A 21683-nucleotide genomic window follows, 5' to 3' on the forward strand; every position below is an offset into this window, starting at 1 on the left:
GTTAAACTTTATTCTTTTCCAATGCCAGAAAATGGACCGTTTTCACGACGAAGATATCTACATTTCTTCCACCATGGTGAACATCGCTGGAATGCCCGACCTCAGTGGGCTGACAAATGCTGATAGATTCGCCATGAATGTAAGCACACGCCGTCCTGGTATTTAAAATTCATTTTAAAAACATGAGGGCAGAAATCAAACTCCTTATGGTATGACTAACAGCTCTCGTTTCTGATTACATGTTATAAGAATGATCTTTTTTCTGCTCGATAGTTTAAGGAATACGGCGCCCACATGTTTTCAATAATCATTTAAAATATGAATTGGTTCATGATCATTCACAATAGTGAATTCAGGAGATCAAAATAATGATACCGTATAAAATGACAACTACGTAAAGCATTAAAGCATTTATTAGGGAATGATTGTAGTAAATAGCCCTCGTAACTCGTCGGTATTGATTCGTAATGTGTTCCCAATATTTGAATTTTAGATAGTCATTGAAAACATTGAACGATTTACCAGCTGGTTGTCACTGTCAAGGGTGGACTTTTCTATTGCGTCTATTAATTGTTCATCTCTGGAGCCGAATGTTTCTTATAAAATATTTTTCGTTTGTTCCTTACAGGAAAGCGATCTCTTGCAGCTTCATGGGTCCAATTTGCAGAGCTTCAGAAATTTGATGGTTTTCGTGGAAGCAGACGAGGCACTGTCCAATAGCCCTACTAATTTCGGGAATAACTTCAGCACCATTCGAGTTCGTTTGAACCGCGTTGTGGCCATGCTTGAAGCCGTGGTACGAATTTTTCTTCATTTCTCGTCAGTTTCTTTGTTGTTAGGAGGTATGGTCTTGTGCTAGGATTTTTGACTTTTGATCAGCTGAGGATCCAACAGCTAGCTAGTAAGCCATTTTACCCATAAGAGCATGAAGTGGTACCTGCATTAGTCAGGTCAGAGTAACCTTTTTTGTCAGAAACATTTTTTCACGAATACCATCCTACGAAAACCATGGACAAAAACACCTTCCTTTTTGACAGCCATTGATCGACAAAGTCGTCAAAGTCCAAGAATCAATGTGCTCCGTTTGTTTGTCTGACTGTCGGGCCAGCCCAAGCGAGCGTTCGTCTGCCCTTTTGTTTTGTTTACTGTTGTTGTAACGACATTGCTCGTTGCGTCTCCTTACTTAAAAATGTCCTTTTTCCGTTCATTTTATTTCACAGATGGAACAAAGGGACTTCTTTCAAACTGGCTTCCCTACACCACCTGCTGTTTACCTGCAGCCAAATGGCAACGAACTGGAGCGCAACACCCGGGACCTTTTTGTTCTGCAAGAGATGCACTCGTACCTCCATGTCGCTCATTATGACCTTTACACCTGGTATAGCAGACACCTTTACAATTACCACGCCAGCCAATAGGAAGGAAGCTGTCCTCCAAGGGACCGAACGCTGTCAACACCTGCTCTGTATTCACGCACCCCTGGACCCTTCCTTAAGAAATGTTCAGGACTAGGCCCTATAGTAATTGTAAAGGTCTAGTCATATGATTCTTCCAACAGATATTTTGTATCACTGTTACAATAATGTTAGCTATTTTTCTAAAGTACATACACAGAATATTTTATTTTTATACGAAAAGATAATTATATAGCGAGTTACCGAACTTATTATTTACTTCATTTATTTAGTTAAATTCAATGAATTTGTTTTTTTACAGAAACTTAAGGCTCCGTGAGCTAATGGAAAATGGTACTTAAAACTTGCTAGTTTCAGAATACAGTATGAAGTATTCAAGAATATATTATATATATTCATAGATGCAGGATGTACAGCATTTGAAGTGCTGGTAAGGTGCTGCACAAAACCCCAATCTTCGTCGCAGGAGAAACAAAAAGCGCATATTGTGCAAACAAAAATAGTTTTGTTTTAAGTTTTGTCACATTATTGATGTAGGTCTTGAATGGGTATTACTTTTTTAGTACTGTTTGTAGTTCTGTAACGTATGAGGATCTTTAAACCTTGGCATTTATTTAATTATGTAATTGGGTTTATACTTAAAAAGAAGAGTACTCAGTCTTAGAAGTGCTAGAAGAGAAGAAGTGTTCAAAGAGTATCTCAGTTTCTTAGTTTGTTGACGATATTCATTTGTAATGTTTTCTAGAATCATTCATTTATTTTCGCCATTCAAAAACGTTCTTTAATTTCACAGTTCTGAATTTCAATATTCGTTTCATGTATTGGCCTTTTCATATTAAGCTTCAAATTGATTCTCCCGAATCAAAACTGATAATAAAAACCACAATTTCATTAGCTTAATTTTTCTGTTTATCCTAGCATGTTATGATTTTTGTTATTAATGTAATAAACGTCAATATTACTTTATCATATGCTCTACCTTTCAAAAGAACTGTTTACATTGCTTAATCGAACTGAGTAGTGAAACACTGTATTTTTAAACTTAAATGTTAGAAAAATAGGGTGAAGGTTATTAAACTGCAAAGGGATAAAATAATTGGTGAACTGTGTTTCCTCATTGGTTTTTTTTTCGGTCTTCTAAGTATTCGTTTTAGTTATAACATTAGGGGCATCGTGGAATGCCATAATCCCAAGTTAAAAATGCTAAACTGACAAAACAACGAGTACATTTTGCGACAGTGGTATACCCTCTGGGCTTGACCCCTTGCCCTCCCCCTTTTGGTTACCTTTTCACTTCCTAAAAGACCAAGATACAATATGCATCATCTTAAACTGATATAGGCTAACCGAACACCCCAGTCCCCTATGACGCAAGGGGTGGGGGCTTGAGCATCGTGAGATATTTTAGGGGGTAAATTCCTGTCCGAACCCCCATCCCACCACCACCACCACCAACGACAAATCTGGATGGTCATCTTACAGGACTAAACTGAGTATAATTAAGCAGGAATGCTTTCATCTGATCGCCCCAAAAGTGTAAACCATAACAAAAGAATAATATCAGTAATTAATAACTTAAAAAGGAAACAAAACCAAAACTAATTTACAAGCTGTCTCGGACTCCACGTTATGTGTTATTGTTTAAATTTCGTGACTCTTTTCTGTCCTTTTTATTGTATAAATAAATTTTTTTTTATTTAGTACGTTAACTTATTTTATGCTCTCTTTTCAGTTAATCAGAATATTTTTTTTCTTTGGTGTGATCTTTTAAAGTCATCTTTTTATAAGTACAAGTTACTATTTTATGTGTGTATATGTAACTCTAACTCTGTGAGGCTTTAGAGTCACAGTGTTTGGTTCTACTTTTATCAGTCCTGGCCAGCTTTGATTAATTCGTGTTTGTTTATTTGTTCACTGTCTCATGTGTTCTATTTGTATTTTGGAGCTGTATGTTGTTGATGGCCGAATAAACAATTATAATAAAAATAATAATAAAGTAGACATGCTCCAACTGTGCTGTGGACAGTTATTGGGTGCTTCAACAAAAGATGCATAAAACAGCCGTTGAATCGCATACAAACGAAGCACGTGACATGACCAAGGTAAATCACGTGTGTGTGCAAGCTAGGCTGGGCCCTGCGGAAGCTCCAAGTGCCAGCCGCGCGCGCCAATCCGGTTGCATTAAGTTCTGTCACTTTTTGAGCTACATCTTTGAAAAAAAGCTGAACAGCTCGAAGGAATTTGCTTTGAGCCTAGGTCAACAACCGACTCAGCAGTTGGTGATGCTAAGCATGGCGATACTGCAAGGAAGAGGGGCATTTTTGGGGGTTCTTCTGCAAGGGGCTTTCATGTTGCTGTTGTCCAGCAGGCCCGTGGTTCACGCTAGCCTTGCCCGCGCCCAGTCACCAACGGGCGGCAGCAATGGAGATGACGCGACACCGACTATGATCCAGGCATTTATTATTCCGCACAGTCACATGGATGTAGGCTGGATTTACACAGTGCAGGTAATGTTGCGATACGAAACTGGGAGAAATCTACTGCGACACTGCCTGAATGTACATGTACTTTCAACGTCGGCATGTGTAGAAAAGGAGACAGATAGTACATGTAGATAGGCCTACCCCCTGGAACTTGGGAGCGGGGTGGATGTCGGACCCTACAGTTCTGGGGGTTGACAATTAGTCCCAGGCTTATGCCCCCTAGTATTATTATACTGGGGCAGGGGCTTCGACTTTTGTATCATCATGATCACTAAAAATACACTTAACCCTAACTCCCTAGGGTGTGTGCAAAATCATATCAAAATTTGAGGATTCAGGGTTGTTAGGGTTAATTAAACCTTTTGTGCATTCAGTGTAACTACATTATAACAAAGATGCCCTTCAAGTTCAAGGCACGGGCAATGCACAACCTCCATTGCAAATGGAGTGACAAACAGATCATATCTTTCTTTCTTGTGTATTTTAGAGCCATACTGAACCCAAAAAACCAACATGAATGCAGAAGTATGAGATGCATTCCATATCTTTGCCAAACAGTACCTAAAATGACGAAAATAAATTACTGAAAAGGAATTATATACTTAAAAGTGTGCACTGAAATCTGACAGACTTCCTCTTGTCTGTAGGACAGGTAGAATGCGTCAATGGAGGCATGGTAGGCACCATCGATGTCGTTTTTTGGTAGATACTGATATATTATTTTTGTACATTGATATTATCGATATATCGAATTTTATTTATTTTAATTTTCAAGGTATCATAACAGATGTGTAATGCTTATACTGGTAAATTTTTCTAAGGGTACACCCCTACACCATGATGGTGTGATCCAATTCACTTTAGCGACATGTTCCACTTTCCGTATTGCGTAAGTTGCCTACATGGAATGGGATACACGCTCCCGTGCTTTGCGATATCATCAGCACGTGGTCCCAGTCTACGTACGTATGGTTAGCAAATAATTCTCTGTTTTGGAGGATAAATTTTGTGATATTTTCGAGGCAAAGTGTACACGAATTACTGAGTGTGACTGAGATAGGTGACAGTCTATTCTTCAAATGTTGCCGTATGAGCTGCCCAAAGTATAAGCTACAGGGACATTTTTCACACAAGGTGAGAACCAACATAAGCCGTGGCTTATCGAAAATTACGGTAATGTGATGATGCACTTTCGTATTTTTAGAAAAATTTGTTTCTCAGTAGCGATATTTTTGATATTTTTCAATATCAATGTTTTCAAAGTTTTGATATTTTCGATATTTCTCCAAAATCCGATATTTTCTACATATCGATTTTACCAAATAACTAACATTGACGATGTTGATATCAAACCCATATCGATAATATGGATACATCGACGATGCTTAAGGCATGGAGAGTCTGTGCACTCTTTAGGCTGCCTTTCTTCGTCTCTCCACATCCCCCCTCCAGTAGTTTCACTCCTGCTTAACTTCTCAAGTTTGTTGTACTCAGTGTCCGACCCCTGCAAAAATTTCAAAATAAGTTCAGAAAGTGATTCACATTTTTAATCAATCCCTCCTCCACCTGATTCTCCCCTCCTCCCACAAAAAGGATAAGTAAATAAAATAATGAAAACAAAAATTGTTGAAGTGAAATGTGATTGTCTGCTCTTAGGAGAGCATGGAGGCTTATGCCGCTGATGTCTACACCACAGTGGTTGCCAACTTGGTAAAGGACAGCAAACGTCGCTTTATTGCCGTGGAACAAGAGTTCTTCAGACTTTGGTGGACAACTGTAGCGAGTGATACCCAGAAGGTGGAGTATTTCAGTCATATTTCAGGAGAACTGAACAAATTGATTGCAAGTGCCTGCCAGTGTAAGGCTTGCCTGCACAATTCTTTATGATTAATAACCATAGACCCTTCCTCTGCCAATAAGCCTTTTGTGAGTTACATTTGAGTAAAATCTGGTAGACTGAGTTATCTGATTGTATAGAAACATAACAATTTGAATTCCCCAGACTAAAGACATTGTTGCTATACCTCGCGATTCAGGGCAAGCTTTTGCATAGCGACCACCATCTCTGGGATGGACTGGTTCCTTTGTGCTGTTCTTATCCATTGATAACAATGTATTACTGCAAGGCATCTCTTATGTAACTAAGCAACAGTGGTTTTAGTATGGCGAATTCAAGTTGTTACGTTCACATGAATATGAGGAACTCAGTGAACCAGATTTTATTCAGATTAAACTCACAAATGACTTATTGAGTGAAGTGGATTGGGCAAAAGTTATGGCTGTGGCTGTGCCTCTGTGGAACACACTGGCTAGTGGCTGTGCCTCTGTGGAACACACTGGCTACTCTGGCTAGTGGCTGTGCCACTGTGGAACACACTGGCTACTCTGGCTAGTGGCTGTGTCTCCGTGGAACACACTGGCTACTCTGGCTAGTGGCTGTGCCTCTGTGGAACACGCTGGCTACTCTGGCTAGTGGCTGTGCCTCCGTGGAATGCACTGGCTACTCTGGCTAGTGGCTGTGCCTCTGTGGAACACGCTGGCTACTCTGGCTAGTGGCTGTGCCTCAGTGGAACACACTGGCTACTCTGGCTAGTGGCTGTGTCTCCGTGGAACACACTGGCTACTCTGGCTAGTGGCTGTGCCTCTGTGGAACACACTGGCTACTCTGGCTAGTGGCTGTGCCTCTGTGGAACACACTGGCTACTCTGGCTAGTGGCTGTGCCTCTGTGGAACACACTGGCTACTGTGGCTAGTGGCTGTGCCTCTGTGGAACACACTGGCTACTCTGGCTAGTGGCTGTGCCTCTGTGGAACACACTGGCTACTGTGGCTAGTGGCTGTGCCTCAGTGGAACGCACTGGCTACTCTGGCTAGTGGCTGTGCCTCTGTGGAAAGCACTGGCTACTCTGGCTAGTGGCTGTGCCTCTGTGGAACACACTGGCTACTCTGGCTAGTGGCTGTGCCTCTGTGGAACACACTGGCTACTCTGGCTAGTGGCTGTGTCTCAGTGGAACACACTGGCTACTCTGGCTAGTGGCTGTGCCTCTGTGGAACACACTGGCTACTCTGGCTAGTGGCTGTGTCTCCGTGGAACACGCTGGCTACTCTGGCTAGTGGCGCTGTGTCTCCGTGGAACACGCTGGCTACTCTGGCTAGTGGCTGTGTCTCGGAACACACTGGCTACTCTGGCTAGTGGCTGTGTCTCGGAACACACTGGCTACTCTGGCTAGTGGCTGTGCCTCCGTGGAACACACTGGCTACTCTGGCTAGTGGCTGTGCCTCTGTGGAACACACTGGCTACTCTGGCTAGTGGCTGTGCCTCTGTGGAACACGCTGGCTACTCTGGCTAGTGGCTGTGTCTCCGTGGAACACGCTGGCTACTCTGGCTAGTGGCTGTGTCTCCGTGGAACACGCTGGCTACTCTGGCTAGTGGCTGTGTCTCCGTGGAACACGCTGGCTACTCTGGCTAGTGGCTGTGTCTCCGTGGAACACGCTGGCTACTCTGGCTAGTGGCTGTGTCTCGGAACACGCTGGCTACTCTGGCTAGTGGCTGTGTCTCCGTGGAACACGCTGGCTACTCTGGCTAGTGGCTGTGCCTCTGTGGAACACACTGGCTACTCTGGCTAGTGGCTGTGTCTCTGTGGAACACACTGGCTACTCTGGCTAGTGGCTGTGCCTCTGTGGAACACACTGGCTACTCTGGCTAGTGGCTGTGCCTCTGTGGAACACACTGGCTACTCTGGCTAGTGGCTGTGTCTCCGTGGAACACGCTGGCTACTCTGGCTAGTGGCTGTGCCTCTGTGGAACACGCTGGCTACTCTGGCTAGTGGCTGTGTCTCCGTGGAACACGCTGGCTACTCTGGCTAGTGGCTGTGCCTCTGTGGAACACGCTGGCTACTCTGGCTAGTGGCTGTGTCTCTGTGGAACACGCTGGCTACTCTGGCTAGTGGCTGTGCCTCTGTGGAACACGCTGGCTACTCTGGCTAGTGGCTGTGCCTCTGTGGAACACGCTGGCTACTCTGGCTAGTGGCTGTGCCTCCGTGGAACACGCTGGCTACTCTGGCTAGTGGCTGTGCCTCTGTGGAACACTCTGGCTACTCTGGCTAGTGGCTGTGCCTCTGTGGAACACGCTGGCTACTCTGGCTAGTGGCTGTGCCTCCGTGGAACACGCTGGCTACTCTGGCCAGTGGCTGTGCCTCTGTGGAACACGCTGGCTACTCTGGCTAGTGGCTGTGTCTCTGTGGAACACGCTGGCTACTCTGGCTAGTGGCTGTGTCTCGGTGGAACACGCTGGCTACTCTGGCTAGTGGCTGTGTCTCGGTGGAACACGCTGGCTACTCTGGCTAGTTGATTCATTTGTTTCTTTCCTCTATCAGTCTCTATCCTGTTAATGTTCTCACCCCCTCATCAACATTGCCGCAATTTGTTTTGCATTCAGAAACAAACTCATCAACTGGTACAGTCTGGTCAGTTGGAGTTCATTATCGGAGGGCAAGTCATGCATGATGAGGCTGTGTCAGAGTATAGCGCCACCATCCAGCAGATGACAGGTCAGTCGTTAGGGTCATCTGGGGGCTTTATGTCTGATGTACATGTAGGAAGCACCTTTTGGTTGCAGATTATGAACATATCTGATGGCCCTCTTCAATGATGGAAAGTGTTTGTGTTGGGTTTCGTAGGGAGGGACGGTAATGAACCAGGGTTGTTTCATCCAAACTCATGATTATTTACATTCATCCAGAAAAGTGACACTCTTTGCGTGTTTTTTTTTTCTTCCAGAGGGTCATTCCTTTATCTATGAGACCTTTGGAAAGCGCCCTCGCTTTAGCTGGCATGTAGACCCCTTTGGCGCCTCGTCAGCAACCCCAACTCTCTTTGCCCTGATGGGGTTTGATGCTCACCTCACGTCCCGCATTGACTATGACATCAAAGAGCAGATGCAGAAAAACAAAGGGCTGCAGTTTATGTGGCGGGCATCACCCTCGCTTGGCGAGAGCCAACAAATCTTTACTCATGTCATGGATCAGTATAGTTACTGCACCCCTGGACGCCTACCGTTCTCCTTAAAGTAAGTAAGTTACCCACCGCATTACCCTCTACTGCTACAAATGGCAAGTAGACCAGTTCCTAAAATTGTATAAGGTTAAACCAAAGTTCTGAGAAATTCACAAATGGAGTTTAATGTAACACATAAGCTTTGAAGATAGAAGATTGAACCCTTCAGTTCTTGTTCTATAGATAGATAAAATTATTGATCTGTGCCTGCTACTGTCTTGTTAATAAACCTTTAGACACTAATAACATGAATTTCGGACAGCTTACTTTGTGTATATTACATGGAGATTGTAAGCAAGCAAAGAACTAGCTAAACTCCATTGGTAGATCAGCTGAAACGAATGACAGAAATAAAAGTTTCTCTGAACTTTCAAGTATTAGCCATCAGGGCTTCTACTAAAGTATGTTTTCTGTTAGCACATGCTCTCAACTCCAGGATACAATTGTGTACCAGCTGATTTAATGATGTCCATGGATGTATTTAAGGAGATAATAGAATGTATGAACCAGTCTGGGATTCCAACAGCGCATGCCCAAAATGAAGCGTATCTGAGGATCATGGGAGGTTGCCCTGTCGGTGCAACCCCTACACTGACTTGCACATGTGTTTTGATCCTGAATGACTTTGCTTTGTTGAATTACTGAACTGGCTCATCGGGTGGTTTTCAAAATTTTTAAGGAAAATGATGCAAATCTCAGGGTGTCTTGGTAACCTTTCTTTTGCAGAACTGGCTTTTACTGGAATGGCTATGCTGTGTTTCCAAAGCCACCACCAGGGGTGTCTTATCCTGACATGAGCCTCCCTGTTACGAATGAAAACATCAAGAAGTATGCTGCCGTCCTTGTTAATAACATCAAGCAGCGAGCAGCCTGGTTCCGGACTCAGCAACTTCTATGGCCTTGGGTAGGTGATATGAAAGCTGCTTTAATTGAAACCAGCATTTGTCTGCACATAATGTTTTTGCATTTCCCTCACAGGCTAGGGCAAAGTATTTTAAGAAGATAAGAAAAAGCAGACAGCACTATCTTCATTACTGCATGTCCATGCAAACAGTCTAGTATCAGTGATGTGGATGTAATATTTCCTGTGATTACTGCCTGGGTACTTTACCAGTATGGTAGCTACAGACCTCATTTACAAATACCTCCTCCAACAACGAGAACTGGAAAGATCAACTGGCCACTGGATGCCATCTTGCCTGATGTTCATTGGTGTTAAATCAGTTAAAGTGTCTGCAACCAGTGTCTTGTTTCTCGACATTGGTTTTTTTGGTGAAGTATGCTAGCATTCAGTTGTTTCTCCCTATCCTGACCCAGGGCTGTGACAAGCAATTCTTCAATGCAACCATCCAGTTTGAGAACATGGACAAGTTGGTGGCTTACATCAATCAGAACGCAAAGAGCCTTGGGGTACAGGTGCAATATGCCACACTGGGGGAGTATTTCCAGGCTGTTCATCAGACAAACTTCAGTTGGGCCCTCAAACAGGAAGGAGATTATCTGTCTTATTCCTCAGGTAAGGAAACCGGCCTAGACCTTCCGTTATTTCTTCAGTCTGTAATAAAGGCTTACTGGCTATTTGTATTTGGCATGACACTTCAAAGATTTGAAATTAAAGTTTTGTAAATATTCTAGCATTACCTAAACTATGAATTTTCAAGAAATTATTAACTTCAACGGCTGGCCTTCGGTAAGTAACCTATTAGTCCTAAACCCTAAATGTTCAGTTAAAGTTGTATATAATTTTGCTGTATTTAGTGCACTTACCGTGAATAATAACTAGCAAGCCGTCTTCATTTTTTGTCATTTTACCGTAGAAGATTTCAGTTATCATTTGATTCAGTTTTACAGTACATGCTTCTTTTCTTTAGTGTTTGGCTCTTGATCACGACAAGTTTTTCCATTTGACTTTGGATGCAGCTGCCAATGCAGCTTGGACAGGCTTTTATACCTCACGGTCAGCCCTGAAGGGCATTGCTCGGCGTGCTCAGTCAACACTGCATGCTGGAGAAACCCTCTTCAGTATTTACCTCCACCAGCCCAAGCTGAATCGCACCGTCAACACCACAGAAGTCTTGAATAGTCTCCAGGGGCTGCGTTGGGCATCAGCAGAGGTCAGTGTTTGCGTGTTCTGGTTGTCTCAGCCCCCATAATTGTGTCCGGTTTTTCTTAATTCATCAGGAGGTTTTGCAGGGCTTTTCAGTGTCGAGGAAAATGCAACCCGGTTACCGGGAGTTGTCTGTCTGTCACAACCACCTGTGGTTCTTACTTTGGCGTAAATAGGGGGAGGGGATGGGGGCAAGAAGGGACCCATGCAACTGTCCTGTACCCCCTGCCCCCAGAAAGTGGAGCACAGAAAAGGGCGAAGTACTATTTACTGCCATGGCCAAACCCATTGGGAGTCCCCAGCATAAAGTGGCATCCTTATATCCCCTGAAAGGTGGATCCCAATTAGCATGCCATTCTCACGTGGTCTGGAGGAATAATTGATTTTGATAAGGTAAGTTTAAATCACCCATGGATGTATTACCAATGGAAATCTCAGTAAATGAGAGGTAACACTTCAGTAATGAAGGGAGGTGAAATAACTCCAGTCATTTTAATAAAAGGATAGGCAATTTTTCTTGTTTACCTTGTTAGGTCCAACACCATGATGGTATCACTGGTACTGATAGTGTGAAGGTGAAGGGCATGTTTGAAGACCACCTAGAGACTGCAGAGAACAAGACCTTGGCCTCTATGAAGAAGGTGTTCCAGGACCTCATCAAGAACCCAGGGCGTGATGAAGAGGAACCTGACATTCTTACCTCAGTGGGTCCTGGACGTATCTTAGGTGAGTTATGGTTGCTTGCAGTAATCCATTTAACCAAAAATAACCTTGGAACATGGTTTGATGGTAGACTAAAGGTGTGACAAATATCTTCAGGAATTACAGTGGTTTTGATCTCCCAAAGAAAAGACGCCTTGCCCATTTCTAAAGTACCATTGCCTGCAGACACGGTGCCACTTCTGCCATTTCCTGTTATGATTTCACTTTTCTTAGAGGTACGTCTGGTTGCAATTTTGTATCTAATGTTTCAGATGTCAACCGTGATAAGCCTTTGGCACCGATCCTAGTCTACAATTCCTTGGGCTGGTCCGTCAAGCGATTAGTACAGACCAGCATTACTGACCCCAATGTGACTGTCATTGATATCCATGGCAGAGATATAGGAAGTCAGGTAACTGTATGAGTGGTAGAAATAAAGGACTGCTTAGAATGGTCCTGCAGTTATATGCTGTTCCTATTGGGTATGCTAGGCTGTGTGCATTGACAGTGAGGATATACTTCAGACAAAAGGGATGAGAATTATTGTGACCTCAGTAGGTGTAATTTCACCTTGAATTTTACTGTTAGTGAAGGAAATCCCTACGATTAACAATTAATTAAAAATGTGAACTGGCCTTGTCTCCACTTTGTGTCCTTAAAAAAATCCATTCATGTAATTTCGTTCATGTAAAGGGGACATATTTCTTCTTAGCCTCTGAGAGCAGTTCTTAATTTGTTTGTACCCTGTGAGTATATTTCAATTGCATGCGAGGACTCCTGTCTTTAACTTGACCTCTGCCTCTCATTGATTCAGGTCAATCCCCCTCTGGAACCAGGAGGACCATACCACCTCTTTTTTTATGCTCAGTTGGCTCCGCTAAACTTACACATGTACTACATCAAGTATAAGACCCATCCCAGTGACACTGCAGCCCACCAGGGGAAACTAGAAAGTCTCGGTGCCGTTGCCTTGGATATAACACCCTCAAAGGATACCAAACCGATGCAAGGAGCAGATGTCAAGAGCATAAGCAACGATTGCTTTGAAGTGACCTATGATACCACCACAAACATGTTGATGGCTATCACCGACAAGTAGGTTTTTTGTTCTTATTTTTTATATTTAATGTTTACATAAACACAATAGGCCTTTGCAACGATGACAAACCAGAAAGGGCCCACGACCTGCGAGCATTGAAGGCATTGGGCCATAGGAAAGTACACACGTAAACAAAGTCTGGTGTCATCAGCATAGAGGACTATCATAAGTAAAACGACACTGTAGTCACTACAGTTACCAGCAGTCCATTATTCCTTCAAATGAAGTAGCACTACATGCATGATGTGAATCGGTTTATTTTTTAGTGAGTAGGGATTTTTCAGAGACCACAGTTTGTCCACCATCGGACTATTTCTCCTGGATTTCAACAGACAGAGCCTACTGTCTGAAATATTGAGTACACTGGTTTTCCTAAGAACTTCACTCATGAAGGAAGTCCGCATATTGCTACCGAAACTAATGTCTTCTTACTACATCCACCTTGCAAACTTTCAAGTCATATTTCATCATCCCTTGTCTTTCAGAAAGAATGGAAAGACCATTCCGATGGAGCAAGTCTTTATGGAGTATTACTCCCATTACAATGCCATGTTTGGACAGACATCTAATCTGTATGTATTCAGACCATGGGGAGCAGGTCCACACACTGCAGGAGAATCAGCCAAGCTGGACATTGTCACTGGACCCTATGTAAATGAAACCAGACAATCTATCTTCAAGTAAGATTTGTTCAGTCTACTTTTGTAATTCTTGTAAGTTTGTTATTTCTTCCCAACTACTGGCTTCTTGTAAAGTGTGATACTGCTTTTTCTGCTCCACAAGCTAACCATCCCATCAGTTTTTACAGAACAGGAAGTCTGGACAAACTGCTGATAAATGGGACTTCACAGTTTACCGACCTGGGGTGAAATATTGAATCATTCATTCAACATCCCACTTTCAATTTTGTTTCGTGCTTTTTGCCTGGCAGTATGTACGATCCCAAAAACAGCCGCTTCGTCGTCACTCTTCGCATCTTTGACCTTCCTCACAGCCACAATGATGACATCGTTTGTGGTCACATTGAGCTAGACTTTAAAGTGGGACCTCTGATGCCGAACAAGGAACTTGTCTACAGGTCAGATCAAAAGCTTGTCTGATATGCCTTACATTGAAATCCCAACAGGAGATTCTGACAGTTTTAGTGTGACAAATCTAATTGGTTGCTTACGTGGAGTGATTTTACAGAATTCTCAACCATTTTTATTCATCGTATTCTTTAGCCGTTAAATTCAGAAATTTATTTATTTATTTGGTCTTCTTCGATGAAAAACTCTTGTTTCTTACCAATGTAGCAATGAAATATCAATGGTTCTAAAAGCAATGTGTTTATCTTTTCTCTTTTGCAGGTTTTCTACTAAACTTGACTCGTCAAGATTTCTATACACCAATGATAATGGTTTCCAAACTATGAAACGTACTTGGAGGCCCAACAAACCAGAACCTGAAGCCCAGGTATGTCTGGCTCGAAAATCAAAAGAGACACGACATGGATGTCGCAAAGACCTTGTGTGGTTCTGAATAAACAAGGAGCTTGTACTTGCTTCGCTCTATGTCCGTATCGATGCAACAGACATAGAGACAAGAGGTAACTGCACAGTTTTTTTTCCTGACTGTAGAATTACTACCCTCTGGTTAGCACAGCTTACATAGAGTCACCAAAAGATGACATTCGCCTTACTGTAATGGCTGAGCGAAGTCATGGTGTTGGAAGCCTGAATAACGGACAAATGGAGGTAAGACTTCATTAGTGGATCCTAAATTGCACCTCATGCATATTGAAAAGTCTGGCTACTTTTTCATCGGTTGAGGATGCTGTGTAATCCTGTACACAGGCGTCACCAGCTCCTGGAGTTCTGCCAACAGTTTTGCATAGCTGTAAAAGTAATTTTAAAATTGTCTGTCTGCAATTTTAGCTTCATTTTTCTGAACCACTTTTTTGTGCAGTGCAATAAAGGGCCCATTTTATTGGACTGATTTGCAGTATCTGAAACACTGTATAGTCAGAAATGCCAAGATAAGAATTGCAATTCTCTGCTAAGCTCCTCTGCTATCGTCTGATATTCCCTCCAGATCTCTCCTTAAGTTTTTGCTGCATATAGGAAGAGAGCATTTGCTTGCCTAGGGGAAGGGCCAGAAAAAATGCTCCAAAGTTCCAGGGCTTAAGCTAATGCAACTGAATTAACCACAGCGCGCCAGGGGCATTTATGAATGTTGACACTGCTGGGATGGGATCTTTTTCATTTTTTTCTGTTTTCAAATTTTTTTAAAAATTCATATCTTCATTTACGACTGTCTGGTTTCTACTCTAATCTGACAGACAACATCTATTGATGCTTGAGTATTTCAGCCAGGCCTGCCGCCTTGTAAAAAGAACCAAGATTGTCAGTGTTACGTAATTTTCTTTTATTCATGAAACTGGCTCAGTGTGCTGCTGACTTCTTTTCAATAGGGGCCAAATTAGCGTACAGCGGTACTGTGTGGCTCAATGCTGGGGTGGTGGAGCGCTTTTGTCCCCGGTGGTAATCTGCTCGCACTGAATGCCCCGACCGTGGTATACTTTTCAAAAAAATGCTGGATTTTCTCCACTGTTGACAATGAACAAATGTTGGTAATTCCCAGCAGCCTGGTCTTTTGTTTTGAGTACGGTTTTTTGCTACTAATCCCACTTTCCATTGTCTGATTTTGGAGACCCGGCTTTGCATGTAAAAAACACAAAACTGGGCTCCCTGGCGGCAAGTGGTTAAAAGGAGTTCCAGACTCACTAAAATATGAAATTACTTTTCGAAAATCTGTGAAGTATTAAGAACATTCACAAATGGATTTCCACCTTCATTAGAATTATAAAAGTCTGTAATTGCAATAAGAGAATTTACATTGACTTATTGGTGTGTGTGTCTGTGTGTCTTTACATAAATCTGAAAGATCAGCTATCCACAGAATCTTAACCCTTTCAGGTATTTGATAACATTATGTGTTTAGTTAGGAATAGAATCCATTAGCCTTATGAGATATGTCTTGATTGTGATTAATTGATCTGGAAATTCCTGATGGTGTATCCACCAACATCAGGTGATGCTACTGCGTCGTCTCATCACCAACTCGGGCTATGACGACAAGAACAACTTGACGCTGGAAGAACCTGAGGTTGCCATGCCAACACTATGGCTGTTGCTAGGCAACCGCACACACTCCAGTGAATTGCAGCGTCGTGCCTGGCTACACCTCGAGAATCCTCCCATCATCATGGCTGTCAATCAGAATCCAGAGGTGTTGCAAAAGAAGTTGAAAGGCAGGATTTTCTCTGATTTTGTGGGAAGTTGTTTAGAGACTTGCTATCTTTTTGGAGAATTGTAAATGTCATTTGGTGGTAAGATTGGCTATTCGAATGAGCAGGTGTTTCTGGACTTTATGTGAATAAGTTTTTAAGTTTCCAAGAAAGAAAATGATTTGACAACCCAGCCAGCCTCCATCCTTGGAACAAATTCAGTCAGCACTTATTTTGTTTTTCTTGTCCAGGGAAAAGTCCAAACCCCTTGCCGACAGTTTTGACTGACCTCCCACTCAACGTCCACCTTCTGACCATGAAGATTCCTGGTTGGACCTACAAAACATCCCACAAAGAGCATCTTAGGAGCCTCCAAGCAAGATGTAAGATGCCATAGATATTTTATCCTTCTCAGACAGACCATGGAAAAAAACTTACAGGTACATGTACCCTTCTCCTGTGGGCATGTTTGCAAACAACTTTTCCAATCCTCAAAAATCCACCAAGGAGGAACCCATTCGGTCATCCCGGTCAAAATGTTACTTGTCAAAGATCATCTGGGATAAGGTAGGAGCAGTCCATCAAATATTGTGGTAGTTTTACACAGAATGACTAATGAAACTCCCAGAATACAACCTGTTTCTTGCATGAATTCCCCTTCACCTGTACCAAAGAGATTACAGTGATGACATCTGGGATGACGATCTAGTGCCGTTGGTACCCTGCTTCCAGTGCTCACACTTACATGAACCACAGATTTGCAAAATTACTTCTACCCTTTGCCAGAGTCACACAGACAAGCATGTACTCTCTCTGCTTTACCCTAGAGAATTTTATTTGTCTGAATAGAAGTTCTATGAACTCGGTTCTTTGCTGGTCCTACACACTTTTAATCTTCATTATGCCCTCACTGACCACTTGACCCTCCATGTAGATAGTGTGTGGTTACCGTGAGTACTTAATGCTCTCCTGTAAGGTACTTCCATACTCTTCTAAGCCAAAGTCCATTTTATGAGCATTCCATGGTAGCTAAACACAGATCGTGGAAGGTTCAGATCAATTTCCTTGACGATTACATCCTCTGCTTACCGGATCACCTGACACTGAGCCTTTTATGTGTTCCCGTTGTCATTTTCAAGGCATTTGATCAAACAAACGGCTGTTCAAACATGAAAACACCCATAGTTTATCACTCGCTGTAGACTAGCGCTGGATTTAGGGAGATGCTGTATGTAATATTAAAGGCTCCAATGTGAATGTGGAAAAATTAAAAGGGATGAATTTTTTCCTGTCTTGGCCGGCCTGATAAGTACATTTCTGAACAGCTAATAGGTAAAGCTTGTTGACACTGCTTGTAAAGTGCTGAGTCTATATATAGTAGCTGTCAAAACAGGGAAGGAGCTTTACACTGTATGTTTCTCATTTAAATTTTTAAGCGTAGTATGGAGTAGATGTTTCTAGAAGCTCTTTATTTTCCTTGAACTTTAGGTTTTCATGAGACTTACTTTCACTTTGTGGGAGTCATTTTCTGATTTTCATTTCTAGTACGACAAGGAAGTTATGACAGGAGTGAGGAAGATCCTAATCTGGATCGGATCTTGCTCCGTCTTCAGCATCTGTATGAGAAAGGTGAACACCCGGTGCTCTCCAAACCAGCCACTATTGACCTTGCTGTGAGTACCAGTAGCTTTGTGGATGAACAGTAGAGGGCGCTGTGGCTGAGAATTTATTTAGATTTCCTGATACCCACCAAAATGGCTCAAAACATCTTCATAAATTCTGATACATTTTTGAACACAGAGCACAACTTCTCAATCATCAGCTGCTACCACAACTGAAATAATAAAATCATTCTTTCTGCAAATGAAGAATTTTTTCAAAATAACTTGAGGTTTATTTCATTTGACGGAACTTAGCGCGACAGCGTAGTGTAAGTCACCAGCACTGCTCCATGGCAAAATGTTTTATGTCAAGCTTTCAAATTTTGAGAGTAACCATAGTTCTGCTGGTACCTGAGTCTGAGAAATGCCTGTATTATCCACGTAACTTCTTGGATTGGTTAATTTTCGTGGTTTTTACTTCCATTTCTACAAACTGGAAAAAGTGTACAATATCTTCCACTTCTTTGTACCTTATGTTTTTTCCTGACTTTTCTTTTCATGCTTCAGTCATAAACCTTTTTCTTCAAACTCCTAGCAGTCCATGTGGACTACATTAACATTCCACCAACCATCCAGTTTGTTATTAATTATTCCAACAATGAATCATTCAGTCTGGCATTCCATCGATGATTTGCAGAATATCTAAATAAACAATGATTCAGTTTGCTTGTTTGCAAATTCATCAAGTGAGAGATTTATTGTTGTTCACCAGGTCACCAGGTAGTTCACTCAGGATCTGCTACTTGTCCCTCCTCTCCTCAATCATTTTATCGGGCTTGTTCCCTAAAGCATTTTGAGTGATATTTTTGACCTCCTATGTCTAGGGAATTAAAGGCAAGCAATCCATTTTGTTCTGAAAAAATAAAATCTGTAATACCAAATTTGTTTGCGTCGAAGAATAATTAAAGAGAAAACTATTACTGAACAAAAATACCATTTTAACAAAATACACTATTCAGGATGATTTATATATTTTAATAAATTCTTAATACAGAGCTATGGTAGTAATTCAGTTAAATTAATATTTTTTATTTTAGTATCAAGTATTTTTACATATTTAAAATGCTGAGCTGAAACCATCCCTTATGGCTATTGACTTGCATTGTTCCTGTTAATTTCCATCTTTTATTACATGCTGTTGATTGCTAATGTTACAACTGAAAATGTCTTTACAGGTCTATTCTAGTTTATTTAAAAATGGAACATTTTCCCAACTTATTCCTCATGTTGATGGAGCAAGTTACAATATTTTTGTTATGATCTCTGATTACCTTAGAAATTCCTGTCTCCTTTGGGTACCATCGCCAGCATTAGTGAGAGGAGCCTGACAGCTATCTGGCAAGCTGATCAGGTCAAACGCTGGACCTGGAAGGTCAAAGATGACCCAAGTGCTAGCCAACAGTTCAACAATTCTGGAGCAGGTGAGCTATGTTTCAATTACATGCAATAGGGGATAAATCAAATGAAACGCTTCTGTTCCTTTCAGCTCGCTGTTTATACAACTCTCTCTCCTATTCTTTTCAGCAATGTCAGAGTAATTTTGTTATTTTGTTTCTATGCATTTGTTGTTGCCATTATTCATCATTATGCAAGTCAAATACTTGTAGTTTGGATGCATTTCTGGTTCACTTTGAAAAGTTTACTTGAATTTTCTGTCAAATGCAGCAACGCCAAGGGCTAGAAATACAACCATATTCACCCTGAATCCACAAGAAATCAAGACTTTCTTTATCACTCTGCAGAAGACAGAAGCTTAAGGTATTTATTGGCTGGAATGTACTAACCTCTCCACCTTAATGAGATCATGTGCACCCTTTACAAATAGTCTTCTACTAATTGATCTGCACATTGAAATTGGAAGAAGTTTGGTTTTTTTAATGGTAGACTGTTTATTTAACAAGATTTATTTTTACAATTACAGTCTACTCTTGATACAAAGAACACCTGTTACAACAAAGTTCTATTTAAAAGAACAGATTTGAGGATCCCAAATTCTGAAATTCTCTGTGTTTTCTTTGTTTTCCCACTCCTTTTGGTAACAAAGTCCTGGTTAAAACCAAGTGATTCGTCTGGTTCCTGTAACTTTTTTGTAAAGTAGACATTGTATTGTTGCATATCCAGTGCATGGCTTGGCCAAAGGTTTTACTATGGGCAGCCATTGGGGCAAAAAAGACAAATATTATAAATAAAACCAAGTAATATAAATATACATAGAGAAATGTCATACAAACGAAAAATATAAACATAAATGAAAAATACAATCACATACGATAAATATAAATACAAACGAAACATATAAATTCACCAGACAAATATGAATGAGAAAAGTATAAAGAGAAACGACGAATATATAAATTTGTATTTCTTGGTTTTATTTATTATTTTCGTTTTGTCTTTCTTGTCCCAATGGCCGCCCATATTTTACTGATCGATTGTGAATGCCTTAAAGAAGTGAAATGCAGATGTGTTGATATTGCAGGTGTTACTTTCTTGTGTAGATAAACTTTATTGGGCGTGCTTCTTAAAAAGAGTCTTGAAGCCCATTAAAAAAAGCATTAAATATTTTCCTCTTAAAGCTGATGGCTTACTTTTTTCATTGAACACTCACCTGGTGTCATAGAATTTCTATGTGTTACTACAGGCTGCAGGATTTACCGTGTAGCTTGTCTGAAGCTCTCTAGAAATGTGTCCACAAAATGTGAATTCTGACCACATTCAGGAGTTGCAGTTGGCTCATAAATTAGAGAAAGCTGAAAGTTCTTTTGCTCTTGCCCTGTTTCTATTCGAGTATTTTTTTCTATAACATGAAATATTAGAATTAGGGCGATGTTTTCTTCTGACGAAAGAGTATTTTTGGTAAAGAAAGGCTTCATACATGCTTGTCAACATTAAATGTGTGAGAGTTTTACTAAGTTTGCTGTATGTTGAAGCGATTTCATTGTATACATTTCTCAGCTGTTTTCTCATCCTTATGTTTTTGGTTGCCTGGTTGTCTTTCATAATCTGCTGATATTCTTGACGTTACTATTCAAGTAGATAAAATGATTATCTTGAAACATTCTGATTCTAAAAAGCCCTTGAAAATGCACCAGAGAATATGTTTCCTAATAACAATTGTAGTAATGTAATACGGCCGTTTTACAATAGGGCGCCTCCAAGAGTTTGCAACGCGTTGGCCATTCACAACGCTCAAAAGTTGTCGACCCCTTCTAAACGCGCTTTGGGTCGACAACTTTCGCACATTGTGATTGGCGAACACGTTGCAATCTCTTGGTGAAACGGCGGTATTGTTGAGTGATACCCCAGAAACATCACTAGTTATTTAGATAACCATGAAAATAGCAATTATTCTTTCTAAGAAGAAATACTTGATGGTGTCAATAGTGCCTCCCCAGGAGTACGTAATATGCTTTGGCTACACAGTAAACGTGTACCCAGGTGTCAGAAAGTACCTTCGAATTGTACAGATGTGCTTTGCTTCTTTAACAACAGTTTTTACCATTTTACACATAAAAAACACACAATGATATGATCCACATCAGATCTGAAACAAATACATTATTGTGAGATATGAAATGCGTGGAGAATGATAAATGTCTCAAAAGTAGAGCCTTTTAGACAGTTTTGTTCCAAACTTTGGCTTTTTTTAACTTTTCGAAAAAAGTTATTTTGGCACTTTGTCCCAATTCCTAAACTAAAACTTCTTGAGTAAATATCATACAAAGTGCTAAGGAGTGTGTCCCTCAAGACTCTTATCGATAAGGTATTCCCCACTTTGTGTTTGTGTGCAATTATAATTGTGAAAATAATGTGGATGATATTTTAAAATGTGCATCTTTGGAACACGTAATTAGAATACAATTAAATCTTTTGACCCTACGTGTGCATTTATTA

At 41.2% G+C, this 21683-nt stretch overlaps 1 protein-coding gene across 2 annotated transcripts; it reads left to right on the forward strand.

Annotated features, from left to right (window-relative positions):
• Window positions 1-3544: 3544 nt before the first annotated feature.
• LOC147797036 (epididymis-specific alpha-mannosidase-like) lies at window positions 3545-21676 on the forward strand. 2 transcript variants are annotated; one of them, XM_087144888.1, is made up of 19 exons: window positions 3545-3922; window positions 5555-5695; window positions 8336-8447; window positions 8677-8965; window positions 9679-9856; window positions 10270-10468; window positions 10873-11066; window positions 11593-11785; window positions 12034-12173; window positions 12576-12856; window positions 13346-13540; window positions 13792-13938; window positions 14210-14315; window positions 14480-14596; window positions 15933-16152; window positions 16380-16511; window positions 17674-17801; window positions 19066-19210; window positions 19455-21676. In XM_087144888.1, the coding sequence occupies exons 1-19, from the start codon at window positions 3698-3700 to the stop codon at window positions 19544-19546; spliced, it is 3234 nt and encodes a 1077-aa protein (XP_087001014.1). In that variant the 5' UTR covers window positions 3545-3697; the 3' UTR covers window positions 19547-21676. The 2 variants fall into 2 exon arrangements, with proteins under 2 accessions (XP_087001014.1, XP_087001015.1); XM_087144889.1 differs by lacking the exons at window positions 19066-19210; window positions 19455-21676 and having other exon boundaries at window positions 16380-16568.
• Window positions 21677-21683: the final 7 nt, after the last annotated feature.

This window comes from Acanthaster planci, linkage group LG13, assembly GCF_054643075.1.
Source record: "Acanthaster planci isolate LZ-2023a linkage group LG13, COTS_SCS, whole genome shotgun sequence".
Lineage (NCBI taxonomy): Eukaryota > Metazoa > Echinodermata > Asteroidea > Valvatida > Acanthasteridae > Acanthaster > Acanthaster planci.